We start from the raw sequence: 17,509 nt of genomic DNA, 5'->3' as shown, positions 1-17,509 counted from the left end.
GTGGCAGGCCATCTTCCTCGTTCACTGATGAACTCGTTCAGAAAATGGATGGAAAAGTTTGTGAAAATCGATATTTCGCAATCTCGGAGCTTTCCGATGAATTTCCACAAATGTCCAGGATCTCAACGCTTTGGTGATGAGGAACTGAAGGATGCCGCCACAGGCTGGCTCAAGGCGCAGATGGGAGATTTCTATGCTGATGGAATTTCTAAACTAGTTTAGAGACACAATAAGTGCTTGAATGTTGATGGAAACTATGTTGAAAAATAGAGCAAAGAAGTAGTTTCCTCATTATGTAATAAATTCTCCTTATTTACTTTGATGTTCCTTTTCTAACCAATCGGAGATTACTTTTCGAACGGCCCTTGTATTTAGTCAAAAGCAGCAGTGCCGTAAAATATGGGGGGAAAGTAGAAACGCCTTAATGATTTCGGAGGCGCAGTTCACAACAATGGTTCCAGGGACTTCGTAACGACCTCGAAATGAAGGAACCTATTTGCGGGAAGCACTACTTTACAAGAGATCCTGTCATCCGTGTTATATAGCACTTCCCGTGAAACATGGTGCATAAAGCCAGATACGAATTATAACAGTGTTACCATTATCCAGTCCTTGTGTTTGTTAATACGCAGTAATTATTGTATACAAGAGGAAGAAAATTATAACTTTGTACTTTTAGTCTTCTAACCCATTCCAGTCTCTGGACACTTTCCATACAGATACTAGGCAAAACTGCAATGAAATGCCTTGTACTTTAATATTTTTAAAACATCTTCCGCAAAACGCACAATAAAATCTCTGTAACAGTTTTGAATGTAACTGATGCACTCTTGAAAATACTTGCAAGTTTTTTTTCTTTTTTTTAATAAAAATGTAAAAATTAACGAATTTATCTGTTAAAGCCTGTCATGTCTTTGCTATCGAAAATGAAATGAAATCTTTTAAGTTTTTCGTCCCACGGATATGCCGGCGAGGCTAAAGGAAACAATAATAATGAGAAATTAATAAAATGGTGGAATGAAGAAGGTGAAAGGAAACGGGAAAACTCACGCACACGATGTTGTCCACCACATAGTTTACTTGGCGCGACCTGGGATCGAACCAAGGACCCCATCCACCTGAGGTGATCGCTCTACCACTGAGCCACCGCGGTCCCTATTGCTATCGATCTATAATAAACTTTTCAGTGCCATAACACTGCTTGATATGCACCTTTATTTAAAAGTAAGTTTTCATACAACTTTCAACAAACTGCTGTCACTAATTCAAAACAACAAGCGAAGTTAGTTAGTTATAGTTGTTGCGCTGCCTGCATCCCGCCATAGTTCAGAAAGGAGGAGGCTCGGTTACTAGCAGCATCGAGGTGTACTGAATCAACATCATTAACAAAATACTCAAACTAAGCATATACAACACAATATTATTACCTTCAAAATCTACACCTATAAATAAAGATACAAACAGTACAGTGTATATAGAAACAGTACAGTGGTTACTACATAATCCGTCTTTCCCCGGTTTAAAATTGCTTCCTCTGTAGTCTTTTGACGGGCTGCATTTGTGAGTACTTTTCTTTATTCATATAATGTTTCTATCCAGCATATAAAAGGTATAAAAAAAAGGTTCTAATTTAATTTTATATCTGCTAGGAGGTTCATCAACTGAGGCAGGAGTTGGACGCCGCTCAGAAAAGGATAGCTGAGCAGACACAGAAGTATTCAGAGTCATTAAAGGCGATCTCCGAATTGGAGAAGTTGAAAGCAGACCAAGAAGACTTACTAGAACTTCTAGCGGATCAAGATTCTACTATTCAACAGTTGAAGAAGAAACTGCGGGAGTTAGGGGCTAAAGTAAGTATATTTCACTTTTTTTTTCTGTTTTGTTTTTGAAACGGTAATGAAGATTCATGTAACACAACTGACAAATATAAATAACTAGCCAATTACCCAACTATCGATTGCCCACTTCGCTGGGATAAAATAAAAAAAAAAAAAAAATAAACACAGAACTCTTTATCTCATGTGTTTGCTACCCGTAAAATGTACTATTTTCGTTTTTGGTGGCAAGAATTTAAACACCATCAGAAGTGTCATTGGTCATCTCAGTGACCCTGAAAACTATGGATTCGGCACTGATATTGGTCATTTTCGATAATTTATATATATCCTCCCTCGCCCAAGTTGCGAGCTGAATTTGAGTTTAAATGGAATCGGAAGTGTCACTGTTCATCTCAGCGACCTCAAAAACTGATTTCGATACTAATATTGGTCATCAAGCACGAACTCCGACTTGTGAAACTAGAAATAACTACGCGCGAACTGTGAATCATTCTGTTATATGTGCGCCACCTGCCCGTAGGTAGACTTTCGCGTTTAGTGTAAACAAAGCGTCAATTAATGTTTCGTTGAACACATGTCCGCGCTGAGATATTTGCAAATAAGCGCTAGTTCCAGCTCAATAATGCTAGGAGCGAGTTTGTATTGACCACACACTGCCAATAGTCAACACTAAAACCTATTCCCTCCCGGGGTCAACGTGGGACATCACGCACTAATTAAGCATAATCATTCAGTTGTAGCTTTCTCTCTTACTTGTAAAGTAATGTAGAAATTTCAAGTGGTTCAGTGGAAGAGAATAGTATTGTGCATGAGGGATGGTTGCTGTAATTTTAATATTCAAAGGAAATACCACACACACAAGCCTGGGGCTGCGATGGCTCAGTGGTAGAGCGTTCACCTCTGGTGCATAGGGTCCCGGGTTCAAACCCTGCTCCCGCCAAGTGAACTTTGTGGTGGACAAACACCGTGTGCGTGGGTTTCCTCGGGGTTCTCCCGTTTCCTCCCACTTTCTTCATTCACCATTCCATTCATTCCTCCTCATCACCGTCTCCTTTAGCCTAACCGGCATAATCGTGGGACGTAAAACTCAAAAATTTCATTTCATTTCATTTACATTCAAGCCAAATCACTTGTTTCTATATTAAATAATGATAATATTCCATTTAACTCGAGAGTAAATCGAAACAAACTTTTGTGTTACGGGCTCTCGCTTCAGGTCTATTTAAGCTAATATTGGCCCTCTTACTCTAATGTTTCATAAAGATCAATGAATATTTACAAAATTTGTCGTCGACTGTTCTTTTATTTACTTATTTTTTAATTGGCACTTAAACTTAAAACTTACCCATGGTATGAGAATGATTCGGAAGCTCTAAGTAGAATGTACGCTACTAAGTCAGGATCGAATACTTTTCACCAGTTATACTGGAAGTGGTTTTGTTATCACATTATAATATACCCACGCGTAAATGTGCAACATAAGGTTGATTTCACTCCCTTGTTCGCGACAAATATTACTCCCAAATAGGTTGCTTATTTCTGGTGATTGTAAAGAGACACGCACCAAGTTTCATTAAAAAGGGATAAATTGTATGGAAGTTATCATGGAACACATAGACGGAGGAAGAGATTAGTTGAATTGAATGGTAGAAGCTTCTTTACATTCGTTTGAGGAAAGCAATATATTTCTTCCGTACCTCTAATAAATCGCAGCTCTGTTATCAAACTTTGTAAGCCTACTCTTGCGGTGTCTCGCTCCCGTTAGGAATGGCCGTAGAACTACCCACAAAAGCCTGCTCCAATGGAATAAATCTACTCGTGTCCTTGGATGACAGTGGCTTCCGTTCGACAAGTGGTAAACGCCCATACTGGCGATGAGTCTATACCTTCCTTAATTTAAGGAAAGGTCGCTACTTGCAAAGCCACATGAAGAATAAAAGTCACTTAAATAAAAGAAGGCTCTGCATAAGACTGTAAGTGAGAAAGGACATGTTGACTGGCTTCATTCTCAAGGACACATAAGCTCTCGTCAACTGGCGTAAGCTCTTAAACGAGGACTGCCCCTTCTAAGAGAATCGACATCCGTCGTTAAGAGTGCAAAGTGGCTTTCGTCCCAACTACACTGGTTAAGGAAATAATCTTTGTATAATAGCGGGTGTTCTTGGGAGTTTCACCCCTTTTCTGTATTGAAGAGTTGAGTTGAGTTGGTTTTGAGTTTAACGTCCTGTTTGGCAGCAAGACTATATGAGACATGGACCTACTGATTAACGTGGAATCAAAACCACATGAGCTCCCACCAGGAATCGAACCCGGATCTCCCATATAGAGATGCAAAAAAGCCGTTTTTTTGAATCGATGGTTTTTTGCACATAAAAAGCCGGCTTTTTTTGGGAAAAAAACCGAGAATGTTGAAAATTTTGGCTTTTTTCATTTTCATGATTTTTCTATTTAAATAGCTTGTATACTCTAAAGTTAAATAAGATTTCATGACCTAAATGCTATACTTCGCTCTGGAATTCGCCATCATGATGGATGGAACACATGTGTTATGAATTAAAGTGAACATAAAGTACGTAGTATTTGAGTGCAACTGTAGAAGATATTTAACTTTATTTTAACTTCTGAGTTATCGACATTTTTTTCTTTTCTACATCATTTCTTTTTAGTCATCTGTGCTTCATTTCCTAGAGATTAGTAGGCCTACTCTAGCTTCTAGCACATAAGTTAAACTTTTGTTTTTCAGTATATCCGTCAAAGCGTACTTCCACAGTCTTGTTATACTGTAACTGTGCAATGATTTAGCAATAATCTTCCGGATACAAATTTGAATACCATTTTATACAATCACTAGCGGATTCAGAAAAGTATTTTGGGAGGTGTTTCTCTGCTTAATGTTTGTTTTTTTTTTTTCTAAAATTCCCTAATTTTTATTTGGGAGTTTATGAGTACAAGCATACTAATATATCGTTTTGTTGGTATATTCAGCAATAACCTTCCGGATACAATCTTGAAGACCATTTTACACTGACAATCAGTGGCGGGTTTAGAAAAGTATTTTGGGAGGGGTTTTTCTTATTAATGTTTAGTTTTTCTAAAAATACCTAATTTTTATTTGAGAAGAGCTTGAAGTTTATGAATAAAGGCATAACAAATATTTCGTTTGTTTTAGAAATTCTGTAATTTCGGGGTACAAGCTTCACCCGTAAAACATCCCCACCCTAACCCCCTTCGCAAATCCGTCACTGCTGGTAATTAGTAATAACAACGATTTAAAAACGCTAAGAAAGGAAATCGGCCAGAACTCAGAGTACACGCACTATCTCTACATTCACAGATACAATTAAGAAAAACTTTTGTCGAAATGGTCGAATGCGGCGTTGAATCCCGGACTTCTCGATAGAAGCGCAAAAGCTAACCACTCACTCATGGTTGTTGTGCAGTTGTGCTTAACTTAAATATATTCTCTCTCTCTCTATGGCCTATGGAATCCGAAGGTTCAATGCCGCGTTCACAAAAGCTCTCCACTGACTTCAATCCTTAGCCAACCGGATCCAGTTTTTACTTTGTATTCCTATTTCTGCGAGATCCATTTTAATATTGTCCTCCCATCTGCACTTAAGTCTTCCTAATGGACGTTTTCCGATTTCCAGTTAAAACTTTGAAAGCGTTCGTACCTTCTTCCATTCTGGCTGCATGATCTGTCCACCTGAGCCTCCTAGACTTGATGACCGTAACGATGTTTGGTAGACCGTATAAATTAGTTCGTTTTCGGTTATGAAGTTTCCCTCATTCCCGTTCCTCTTGGATCCGAATATTCGTCTCAGGATTTTATTTTCAAATAGTTTCAGTCTGCGTTCTTCCCTCAAGCGACCATGTTTCACAACCATAAAACACAACAGGCATGATTATCGTTTTATATATTTTAAGCTTTAAATTCCTTGACAGAATTCACGACGCCAAATACTTTGAACTGAATAATGAACTGAACGAATTTCCTGATTTCAATCGACATTTAATTTCTTTGTGGATATGATTTTGGTCTGGTGATATTGATCCCAGATATTTTTGAAAGTATCCACTTTGTCGAAAGTATTATTTGATATTTTAACACATCCATAATTTGCCATATTACGATCCCGGTGAACTTCCATGTATATAGTTTTCTCTGCATTTACTTCTAAACCCATGTCCCTGCAAGCGTTTAATAAGGATTCTGCATTTCTTTCTATTGTTCTCATATCATCCCCTATTAAATTTACATCATCAGCATACGCCGTAACCTGGTGAATACAATTCAGCTCTAGGGACTGGTTGCTATCTTTAATTTTCCTTATAGCGTACTGCGGAACAAAGCTGAACAATAATGGCGATAACGCATCTCCTTGTTTCAGGGTATTCTCGACGTGGAAGCTCGTGGAAGCTCATGGTCAAGAATTTTTCTGTTCGGACTTCACTCTGGGATTCATTTAAACACATTTTAATTAATCTAACTAGCTTTTTCGGTATTCCGAATTCTGTAAGAATGTTGTACAATGTTTCCCTCCTATCCGAGTCGTAAGCCTTTTTAAAAGCAATAAACAGCTGATGTACTAGGTAATATATTCCAATTTCTTTTCGAGTATTTATCGAATAGTAAATATCTGGTCGATAGTTGATCGATTTCCCTAAATCCACATTGATAATCTCCAATATTTTCATCTGCGTATGGAATCAATCTTGTTAATAGAATATTAAAAGAAATGCCTCGATAATTATTACATTCGGTTTGGTCGCTTTTCTTGTGAATTGGAACAGTGATTGATTCTTTCCACTCTTTTTAAATGTATTCCATAGTTTCTCTCTCTCTCTCTCTCTCTTTTTTTTTTTTTTTTTTTTTTTTTTTTTTTTTTTTTTTTAAGTTTCGTAATGATATGTTGAATTCCTGTCGTTAAAAATTCAGAAACCTACAGGACTGGGTAAACCGTGATGGTGGTTGTAAGTCCAGGAAACCGCGCGATCAGATGAACAGTCTATTACGCATATGATCCATTAACAGAAAATTTGGTACTTTCCCGATTCTGAACAAGCTTAAGGAACAGTCAATGCATTATAGAATTCGGAATTTTACCGATTTTGCAGATTCCAAGCACCTGATAGGTGGTAACATTATTTCGTATGTGATTAATGAATGAAAAATTTGTTCGAAATATTCATACAATGTATATGAAAGTTAAAACTTAAAAAGTTCAAGAATGTACAGAACCATCTGAAACCAAGCTCTTGATGTGCAGGTTTTAAGATTATCATATAAATGTATTTCTCTTACGTTTTATTTTTTGTTTCAAAAAGAGGGTATGTGATATTTTGAAGTAAAAATACTACATACAATTTTGCTAGTTATTTGTGTATCTTTTTTTTTTTTTTTTTAAAAAAAAAAAAAGAGTACTTATTTTTGTGTATAAGAAGTTAAATAAAATATTAAATATTGGTTAATCCTTTGTCATAATGTAAGAATTTTTAAAAAATCTTTTCGAAATTCATGGTTTATTTTAGAGGTTCTATATTATTATCTACGTCAACCACTAATCAAATGAGTTCTTATGCTGTAGAGAAGCGAAGCAAAGTCTGCTTTATCAATTTAAAGCAAAATTTTGAGAAAAGCCCAAAATTTCCGAAGCAAAAAAGCGAAGAAAAAAAAACTTTTTTTTAAAAAAAAGCCGTTTTTTTTCCGAGCCCTTGCATCTCTACTCCCATACCAAAGACGCATACGCTAATCCCTTAGCCAGGAAGGAGCTCTTCTCCATAAAAGATTAAGAATGTACATTATTCTCATAGAAACAGTATCGGTTTCTATAAACTGAAGCAATGAATACTCAAACGTAGTAAATTGTTTTGCAAACTGAAATAAAACTGACCAGAACGGGATTTTATTATTATCTAAATATAGTTGTTACTATCTTTAAATATAGTGTAAGTATGAAATTTAAATACAGTTGTTACTAGTGAGGGTTGATATAACTGAATGGAATAGCACGTGCAGTGCTTCTTCCAGGTATATTTCCGGAAAGGTAAAGTTGGCTATGCGCTCGCCCCCTCCCGGAGGTAATATAAACTAAATCTTAGTTATAGGTAACACTTGTGCGGGGCTTGTCCTTTACTAAATAATGCCCCAGTCCACCACCCCCGTTACATTTTGATTTTGATCATCCCCGTGAAAAAAAAAATATGGAAGAAAGCACGTGTCCTTTTAGTGACACCAAGTGGGATCGCAGCAGGGATCGATGTTATTTTCCTATGGTTTCATTTACTGTTGAAAGACTGTCTACACTATTGTATAGGGCATAGTTACTTTGCACATGTGAGAAGAGTATTCGCATTACTGATTAAAAAAAAAAAAAAAAGTCATTTGCATTATGGTACATTTGGACGGAAAATGGAATTTTTTTGATCTTCTGAAGGGATTTTGTGCTGCTTCAGGTGGGCAACATTGACCGGAGGTCAAAGACAACGTTTTTTCTTTTCCGATCTCAAAGTTGCTACTTGTTTATAGTCAAACACGTGTGTGGTGTAATTGAATGCTCCCTTAGGCCTACCATCTTTATGAGACAACATTTTTTTCTTTCTTTTTTTTTTTTTTGGTCTTTTCTGTCAATAAGGTGTTGTCACCTAAGGAGAAATAGTAGACAGAGATGTAACGTAAACAGCCGAACGTCTACGCGTTTTAGCAAGGAGTCGCAGTAATCGAACACCAGATGCCGTTGGTAGTCTTTTGAAATGATTGATTATTTCAGGAATTTCGGTTTTGTGGAGCTTAACTTTTGTGTATTTGTTTTCCTTATGAGGAAGTAAAGGAGCAAGCTCTGCGATTGAGCGCTGAAATATAAGAATTCCTATAATATTTAATCCCGTAAATGAGACTGCCAGAGCCATCTGGTGCTCGATTACTGTGATCCTATGCTAAAACGCGTAGACGTTTGGCTGTTTACGTTACACCTCTGTCTTGTTATTTTCTCTTTGGTAGAACTAAGTCTTCCCTTTCATCCACAAACAAATTTCTTCATCTCCAGTATTAAGGGGACAGACTACTAAATATTTTTCAAAGCTAACAAATTTTCTTTTGCCCATTTATCGTAAGTGAAAAGAGATCATGAAATGTAACTTACCACAATAATAGATAATGTTATTCTACACCCGAAAATACGATTCGGAGGAATTATCAGTGTTGCCATCCATAGAAATTACAGTGTGTCCAGAATTTGAATTACCCAAAAATCTAGGTTAAGGAAGCGACTAGAAAAATGAACTCAACGGTAATTGATGACTTATCATGTTGTCTTGGTTCCTTGTTAACTACGTTTTAAATAATATTTGTATTTATTTTGTAATAACTTACATAAATTATTATAAAATAAATGAGTTATTACAAAATAAATACAAACATTATTTAAAAAGTAGTTAACAAGGAACCAAGACAACATGATAAGTCATCAATTACCGAAACACAAACAAACTATTTGCTGAGCAAAACAATATATTCACATAAAAAACTACATGCGTGTTACAGTTTCGCCAACTAACATTCTGGCTTCATCAGACACTATCTAGATAGTGTCTGATGAAGCCAGAATGTTAGTTGGCGAAACTGTAACACGCATGTAGTTTTTTATGTGAATATATTGTTTTGCTCAGCAAATAGTTTGTTTGTGTTTCAGTATATACAAAGCAAAGCTTCTACTTATGGAAAACATCAATTACCGTTGAGTTCATTTTTCTAGTCGTTTCCTTAACCTAGATTTTTGGGTAATTCAAATTCTGGACACACTGTAATTTCTATGGATGGCAACACTGATAATTCCTCCGAATCGTATTTTCGGGTGTAGAATAACATTATCTATTATTGTGATAAGTTACATTTCATGATCTCTTTTCACTTACGATAAATGGGCAAAAGAAAATTTGTTAGCTTTGAAAAATATTTAGTAGTCTGCCCCTTTAATACGATCCTTAATAAGAGATACGTTTTCATGATGTCACTGGTACGCAACTAACTAAAGAATACTTTGAATCTGATGACTATTCTCTTAGGAGAGGAGAAGGAGAGAGAGAACTTGGTTTTGGTTGCCTATCAGGTTAGATAGAACGAATTGTTACAGAGCAAATAATGTTATTCCTTTCTTAAGTATGTGTTAATAGCGTGTTCTGTTTTTCCAGGTAGATGATGATGAAGGTGAATCTCCGGTTGATGATGATGATGCTGAGGATTAGTTGTTGGCAGACACTGTGTACAGAATTTTTTAATCACTGTGTGATTGGTTGATTATGTAATTGATGATGTGTTGTAAGCACATGTCGAAGTAAATTAACTTGATTCTACTCTTTAGATTCTCAGTAGTATGCAGCGTACTATATACAGTCATCATTATGTCTTTTGTAGTCCAATTACAAAGGAAGAATGACCATGTGTAAATGTGAATACGTGTTTTATGTATGTGGATGGATGTATAGAGAGACAAATGATTGCATTTTATATTTACACGTTGGGCATAATTGTTTTTGTTTTAAACTTACAATTGTTAATGAAAATTAAATCAACAGAACTATATCTAGTATTTTTTTTTTAATTCCTCCTTTCTTCTGAATAAATCAGTGATCCCCAACCAGTGTATCGCGTAGCCCTATAGGTGGAATATAAGAATTAATACTTTAAAATCAATATTAAGATACTTGTATCAACAGTGTGCTCATCCCTTCCCCCAAAGGCTTGGGAGCAAATCCCTCAATTTACATTCCACCTCAAATTTACCTATCGTCTCCATATTTACTATTTTGCCTCCAAAATTTATTCTTTTCTTCCCAAATTTATCATTTTCCAGTTTCACTGTAAAGGGTGTCTCATAAAGAACTCAACTTTTAGATGCATAATAATATATATATTTTTGCAGTGTATGCCACAGAAGGTTGTTCACTGTATATCCGACCATTTTTGATTCGGTACTGCCACCTAGCAACTATGGGTTTGCTGGCGGAAGCAGTGTTGTCTTACCTTGTAGGTACGTGAATGTTATCAAATGGCACCGAAAATCAACCGCTTTTGGAAGGGTTACGTAATGGCCCTTTTCCATGACATGCTAAGTTTTCGCATGCACACAGTGTGAACAGTGTCAGGAGAATGGGTTAAGCTACGAAGCTATTGTGGCCCGTTACACACAACAGGCTCCCTTGCGAAATATTCACCCACGAAAACCAACAGGAGAAGGGCTGCAAGTAAAGGACATCCGTAGTGCTAAGGGGAATCAATCAATTGGCATGCCTATGGGCCACAGATTCTACCTTGCACCGTCAACTGTGAACAAAATTCGCAAGCGCCTCAGGTTGATGTGTGGGGAAGGCCCATGTACACTACTTATTACCGCATCACATTGCCGAACGTAAGAATTGCAGGAAACTGCATGAAAAGTACCTGGCAGTTCCTGGTTCCAAATGGAAGCAAGTTCTCACAATGGACGAATCATATGTCCATCTCATTGCTGGTGGTCACATTCAGGCGATCACATACCGTGACATTGACGAAGGGGCACAACAACTTTTTCGTCAGTTGAAGGAAAGTTTTCCTTGTGGCTTTATGGATGTTATGGCATTCGGATATGAAAAGTTACTGATACACAAGGTGGGCAAAAACGTGAAAGTGAATGCAAGATATTTCCAAGAATTCATTCTGACACCTATCTGTCGGAGAGACATCCTAGAAGTGTATACAATGGACGCGAACCAGGGGATGATCCATATGGACAAGGCTTTGATTCATACCGCCAGAAAATCACTACGTTTTTATCAGAACATTGCAGAGGAATTAGGAGTTCGTGTCATTCCGTTTGAAGACATTCCTGTGAAAAGACCAGATGCCAGTCCAATGACCTGATGCGCATTTAACCTATTGAGATGTCATCTTCAACTACGCCGCCCGCGCACCGTGGATGATCTATGGAAAGCTTGCAGGGAAGAGTGGGACAGAATCCCCATGTCTGTCCTGCACCGGAACGTGCTGCAATGGAAACTGCAATGCTGTGTGATAGTTCACAATGCTGCGGATCCAATAGAACATAATCGGTGATGTCGATGCGGTATCTCTTAAGGTAAGCACCCGTCAAAATGGTCGGATATAAAGCGAACAAACTTCTGTACATGTGATTATGTATGAAATATATCATTCAAATGCCCTCCACGATTCTGCAGGTATACTGTCGTTTTATCGATGAAATTTTCCACAACTTTTCGGCATACTTTCACCTCTAGTTGTGACGTTAGATGCTGAATCGAGGCCTTGAGCTCTGGAAGCGATCGTGATGTGTTCGCGTACACACGAGATTTCAAATACTCACACAGAAGGAAATCGCGTGGTGGCAAATCACAGATCTGGGTAGCCAATTCACGTCACCGAAGAAATCACCCGGTAAGGGAACCTCTCTCGTAACAAGTGGGAGATCTTAAGTTGACAAAACCAGAGCACCACACAATATGACGTCACTAAATGTGATAGTAAGTTGAGCAGTGTTTGCAACTGATTTGGTGTCAATTTATTAATTTTATACTAGAGTAACAGACCGGTAAAGAAAATGTTTAAAAATGATTATCTGTTAATGAAGTAATATACTTAAATAGATATTTGTATATTTGTATGAAAACAACATTTCCACACGCGATATTTGATGATGTGCTCCGCGAAAGATTTGTTGCCACAAAAAATTTGGAGATCCACAATATATAATTGACATAAAAATTAATGATAGGTCTACATCATATTAATATGTGACAGGCCCTTATCGATGGGGTCTAGGGGGGCGGGTCCCTCTAAATTTTTACGGTACTGGTCCCCTAAAATTTTCACAGTACGCTTGCAAATGAACTATAACAGGGTGCAAAATTTCAAAGTCAGACGCACTCGCCAATCCAAAAATAATGGTCGCCAGTATCTCTCACATATAAATTGAGATGTCCCCCCCAAAAAACGGCCTTTGGTATGACAAAGAAAGACTTCACATTCCATGTTTTCTCTCACTCAGTGACAATTATTTTCTTGCGAAACAAAATGCGCTGCCCTGTGAGTTAAGGCAGAAACCATTCCTACTGAACACTGGTCGCCTGCTCTAAATTTCTAGTCGAAAATTTGTACGCTGAGCTATAATATGATGATTAACTATAATACGTTTGGATCGGGACTCCCTCCCAAACTTCTACCGGGCTTCCCCTAGATTTTTGGGCTGGCTACCAGCCTAGTATGTGATAAGCGACAGGGCCGTAACTTGAGGAGGGAGAGGGCAAATGCTTCCCCAAGGAAGCTCCCCGCCGTTCGAGGGGACCCATTTTAAGACATTTTCTTACTCCGTATGCGATACGAACATGAAATTATAAATGAAGCGTCGAATATGTCCACTATATTACATAAACAAAACAACACATAAAAGATAAATAAAACAAGAATGAGTAGTGGGCCCATTTCAATAAAAAAAAGTTTCTATTAGGGGCCCTAGAAGTAATGTTTATTCGTATGGCTTTGATATTTGTCAATTTTGCCCCCTTAATTCATTTGTCATGTATGGAACGGGATCAAAGGTGTAACTAACGACCAGGGCCCACAAAGGGTAAGAGAAAGATGGAAAGAGGTAATCCAAGATTAGAGAAACAACTTTTTTTCTTGGAGCACCAAATACGCATATTAATGCTTCTTACCCCCCTCCCAAGAAAACAATCTAAGTTACGGCGCTGGATAAATGGATGCAGGTGTAGAATACATAAACATAAAAACATTAATTTATAATTAAAATGAATGACTGCGTGTGAAAGAGGACTGTACTACTAATTTTTAAAAATTATATAACGTTTACTGTATGTAGAAAACGATGGTGCTGTCCTATTTTATGAGTTTGAATTTGCAAAATTTACGAAAGAATATGTAATATATTTCTCGGGTTCTGTAGGATTACGGGGGACCAAAACTACCTAAAAACACAGGGCCTTATGCAGAGTCGTTTTGAAGCGCGATTAGTGCCATACTAAAGAGTTCGACTAACAAGTTTCCTGCAGTAGTCCGTAGTTTAGTATGATGCTAATCATACGTCGAAACGACTCTGCATAAGGCGGACAATGTTTATAGGTGGAATGAGTTCATGTTGCGGAAAGATAATTGATATTGATATGTGAATAATTTGTGAACTGAGAAGACTGGAAATGCCGTGTGCTGAATGGAAAATTTTGCAATTACTATTTGCTATTAATTAGAATGGACAAATATAACATGCATTGCGGCGTTCTAACCCGACTTCGCTTGCTAGCGCTCGCTCGTCAATACTTATTTATTTATTTATTGATACAAGTCATGGCCATACCGGCATCTATGGCCTTAAGCACGTCAGGTTGGATGAATGATATCGTCGGCGAGCACACAATCACGGTACGGGGGAGGGATATAAGAAACGGATAAGGAAAGAAGCGGCCTGAGGTCTGTAAATTAGATACCATTCCGGCATTTACCTGGTGTGAATGAGGAAATCCCAGGAAAAACCTCATTTAGGATAGCTAGCCTGAAAAAGCTGTTACACCTTTTCGACCGACTGACTCTGCCGGAAATTGAGCCCAGGACCAAAGACGAGAGCATTAGCGACTACTCATGCTCAGCAATACTGTCTGAAACTCTTTAGTTAGTGGTATGTTTGGCTTTAGGTAGATTAACCTCAAAAACATTTAAGAAAACAGCAATGATTTTCAACAAAAAATGCTTTCTCCCAGTAATCCGACATATGGCTAGTTTTCAAAGCACATACTGAGAAAAAAAAATGTAGGTAGCGTACTCAAAACGGTAGGTTACATGCGTAATTCCTGTAGTTTTTGGACAACGTACAGCAAACGCATAACTGAAAACGCATGTTTTATAATACTTACTTTCCATACTTCTATACGCATGTTTTATAATACTTCTTCCATTTATACGTACTTTCCGTATGAAACAATATAGGCGGTCAGGATCTCACATACAAATCGATGCAGAATGTCCATAGTAGAATAGAATATAGCTGCAGAATGTGTAACATAGATGATATACGGAAAACTGTTAGATGTCAAACATCCTGCAATGGCATGATCTAACATCTAAGGGTAGTGTGTATGTACCATATGCTCCATGCTGATTTCTGTAGTAAGCAAGAGGATTTTGTATATTTGTACAATATACCGCTGTCCGAAGAACGGATTTTTCTTAGTGTGCAGTTCAAAGCAAGGGCGCCCATATTGGGGTTTCCAAGGGGGGCAAGTATAAGCGACGTTTCAAATATAGTTTCAAATTTTGTTGTAAGTAATGTAAAAATTCTATTGGGTTTTCAGTATTCCCAAGTACAATTTCCTCTTAGGGGGCAAGCGCTCCACCTTGCCCCCCTTGATGGGGGCTCTTGTTCATAAGTAATGCAGTTATGTGGGTGCTGAACCTGTGGGTTCAGTATTTCTTGAGAAATCCATTAAATATTGTGCGTGTAATTCACAACGCATACAGATATAGGCGGGAATTCATGTCACTTAAGGACCTCCCCATTTTAAGGCAGTAATAAATGCGAAAATTGTCGATAAGTGATTCGCCTACTTTGATTTTGCGAATAGTTCGTACTATGTGCGACTTTGTCCATGCGGCGTCTAGGGTATGGTAGTAGTAGTGGTCCCGTTATATCTCGCCGAGTCAGCAAAAATTTTTGTGACGTCATAGGTCAAAGGTCAATGACCTTGGCCCGGAGTCAATGACCTAGGGGTACCTAGGACCACCCCCTCTAAATTTTGGCAGGGGTACCTTGGCCCACCCCCTAAATTTTGGCAGGGGTACATAGGACCACCCCCCTTAAATTTTGGAAATTGCCAAATCTAAAAATTTGGTGTGGTAGCCTAGGACCATAGTATGTACCTCTATCAGTATTGGGTGTCTATGTCGTTCCCTTTCATGGGTAAAAAATTGCCAAAAATTCAAATTTCGGGGGTTTTTGACCTAATTTATCCCCTTTGATGAGGTATTATTACCCTATATAGTTATATGGGCGTATACAGGGGTCCATTACCTTTCATAACATATGGGTATATTAATGCACCCCTTGAAAAATTTGGGAGGGGTACCTTGGCCCACCCCTTAAATTTTGGAAATTGCCAAATCTAAAAATTTGGTGTGGTAGCCTAGGACCATAGTATGTATCTCTATCCGTATTGGGGGTCTATGTCGTTCCCTTTCATGGGTAAAAAATTGCCAAAAATTCAAATTTCGGGGTTTTTGACCTAATTTATCCCCTTTGATGAGGTATTATTACCCTATATGGTTATATGGACGTATACAGGGGTTCATTCCCTTTCATAAAACATGGGTATATTAATGCACCCCCTTGAAAAATTTGGGAGGGGTACCTTGGCCCACCCCTTAAATTTTGGAAATTGACCAATTTAAACATTGGGTATTATAGTATAGGACCCTAATATGTATTATGATAAATTTGGGTGGTCCACCTTGTTCCCTTCTAGGGGTACAAAATTGCCAAAATATAAACGTAAGCAATACGTTGTACCACGTGTTTGTTCTTTTGGCCCAATTTATCCTCTTGGATGAGGTGTTATTATCCTATTTAGTTATATGGTCATGTATAGGGGTCTATTCCCTATCATAAGACATAGGTACATTTGTGCACTCCTTTAAAAATTTGGGAGGGGTACTTTGGCCCACCCCTTAAATTTTGGAAATTGCCCAATTTAAACATTTGGTATTATAGTACTGGACCCTAACATGTATTATGATAAATTTGGGTGGTCCACCTCGTTCCCTTCTAGGGGTACAAAATTGACAAAATATAAACGTAAGCATTACGTTGTACCACGTGTTTGGTTTTGACCTAATTTATTCCTTTGGATGAGGTCCTATTACCTTATATGGTAATGTATAGGTGTTCATTCCCTATCATAAGACATAGGTACATTGATGCACCCCGGGAGGGGATTCGGTATCATAGTACATGACTAAACATGTATCATGATAAATTTGGGTGGTCCACATCGTTCTCTTTTAGGGGTACAAAATTGCTAAAATATAAACATAAGCAATATGTTGTACCATGTGTTTGGTTTTTGGCCCAATTTCTCCCCTTTGATGAGGTTTTATTACCTTATATGGTTATATGGTCATGTATATAGGTTCATTTCCTATCATAAGATATGGGTACATTGATGCATCCTTTAAAAATTTGGGAGGGGTATCTTGGCTCATCCACTCGGTTTTAGAAATTGTTTAATATAAGCATTTGGTATCATAGTACAGGTCTCCAATATGTACCACTATAAATTTGGATGGTCCACATCGTTCCCTTTTCATAGGTAAAGAACTACCAAAAATCAAATTTCGGAGGTTATTGACCCCTATTTAGCATGTTATATGGTTTATTACCTTTATATGTTTATGTTCCCTTTTAAATTTGGGAATTATCAAATAACAAAATTCGGTAAACGTTTTCTAGGACCCATGGTGTTTCTCTTATGGCCAAATATTCAAAATTTAAATGTTATTGACCGGCTTTATTATTGAATAAGTACAGGATTTATTACTTTTTTCATAAGACACAGGTGTATTTGTGTACCAATCTTAAATTTTGGAAGAGGTACATTTCTTATTGTCGTATCAATAA

The 17,509-nt window shown here is 37.5% G+C and overlaps 1 protein-coding gene across 1 annotated transcript in view; it reads left to right on the top strand.

The window, feature by feature from the left end:
* p115 (General vesicular transport factor p115) overlaps nucleotides 1-10,419 on the top strand; it is a 91,632-nt gene extending 81,213 nt beyond the window's left edge. Inside the window, exons 16-17 of the mRNA XM_081760502.1 lie at nucleotides 1,650-1,850; nucleotides 10,029-10,419. Of these exons, the coding sequence (XP_081616628.1) occupies nucleotides 1,650-1,850; nucleotides 10,029-10,082 (255 nt within the window). The 3' untranslated portion in view covers nucleotides 10,083-10,419. The remainder of the gene's footprint in view (nucleotides 1-1,649; nucleotides 1,851-10,028) is intronic.
* The last annotated feature ends 7,090 nt before the right edge of the window (nucleotides 10,420-17,509 follow it).

Source organism: Thermobia domestica, chromosome 5 (genome assembly GCF_964235325.1).
Source record: "Thermobia domestica chromosome 5, izTheDome1.hap1.1, whole genome shotgun sequence".
Taxonomy (NCBI): Eukaryota; Metazoa; Arthropoda; class Insecta; order Zygentoma; family Lepismatidae; genus Thermobia; species Thermobia domestica.
This window is presented reverse-complemented; position numbering and strand designations above follow the sequence as displayed.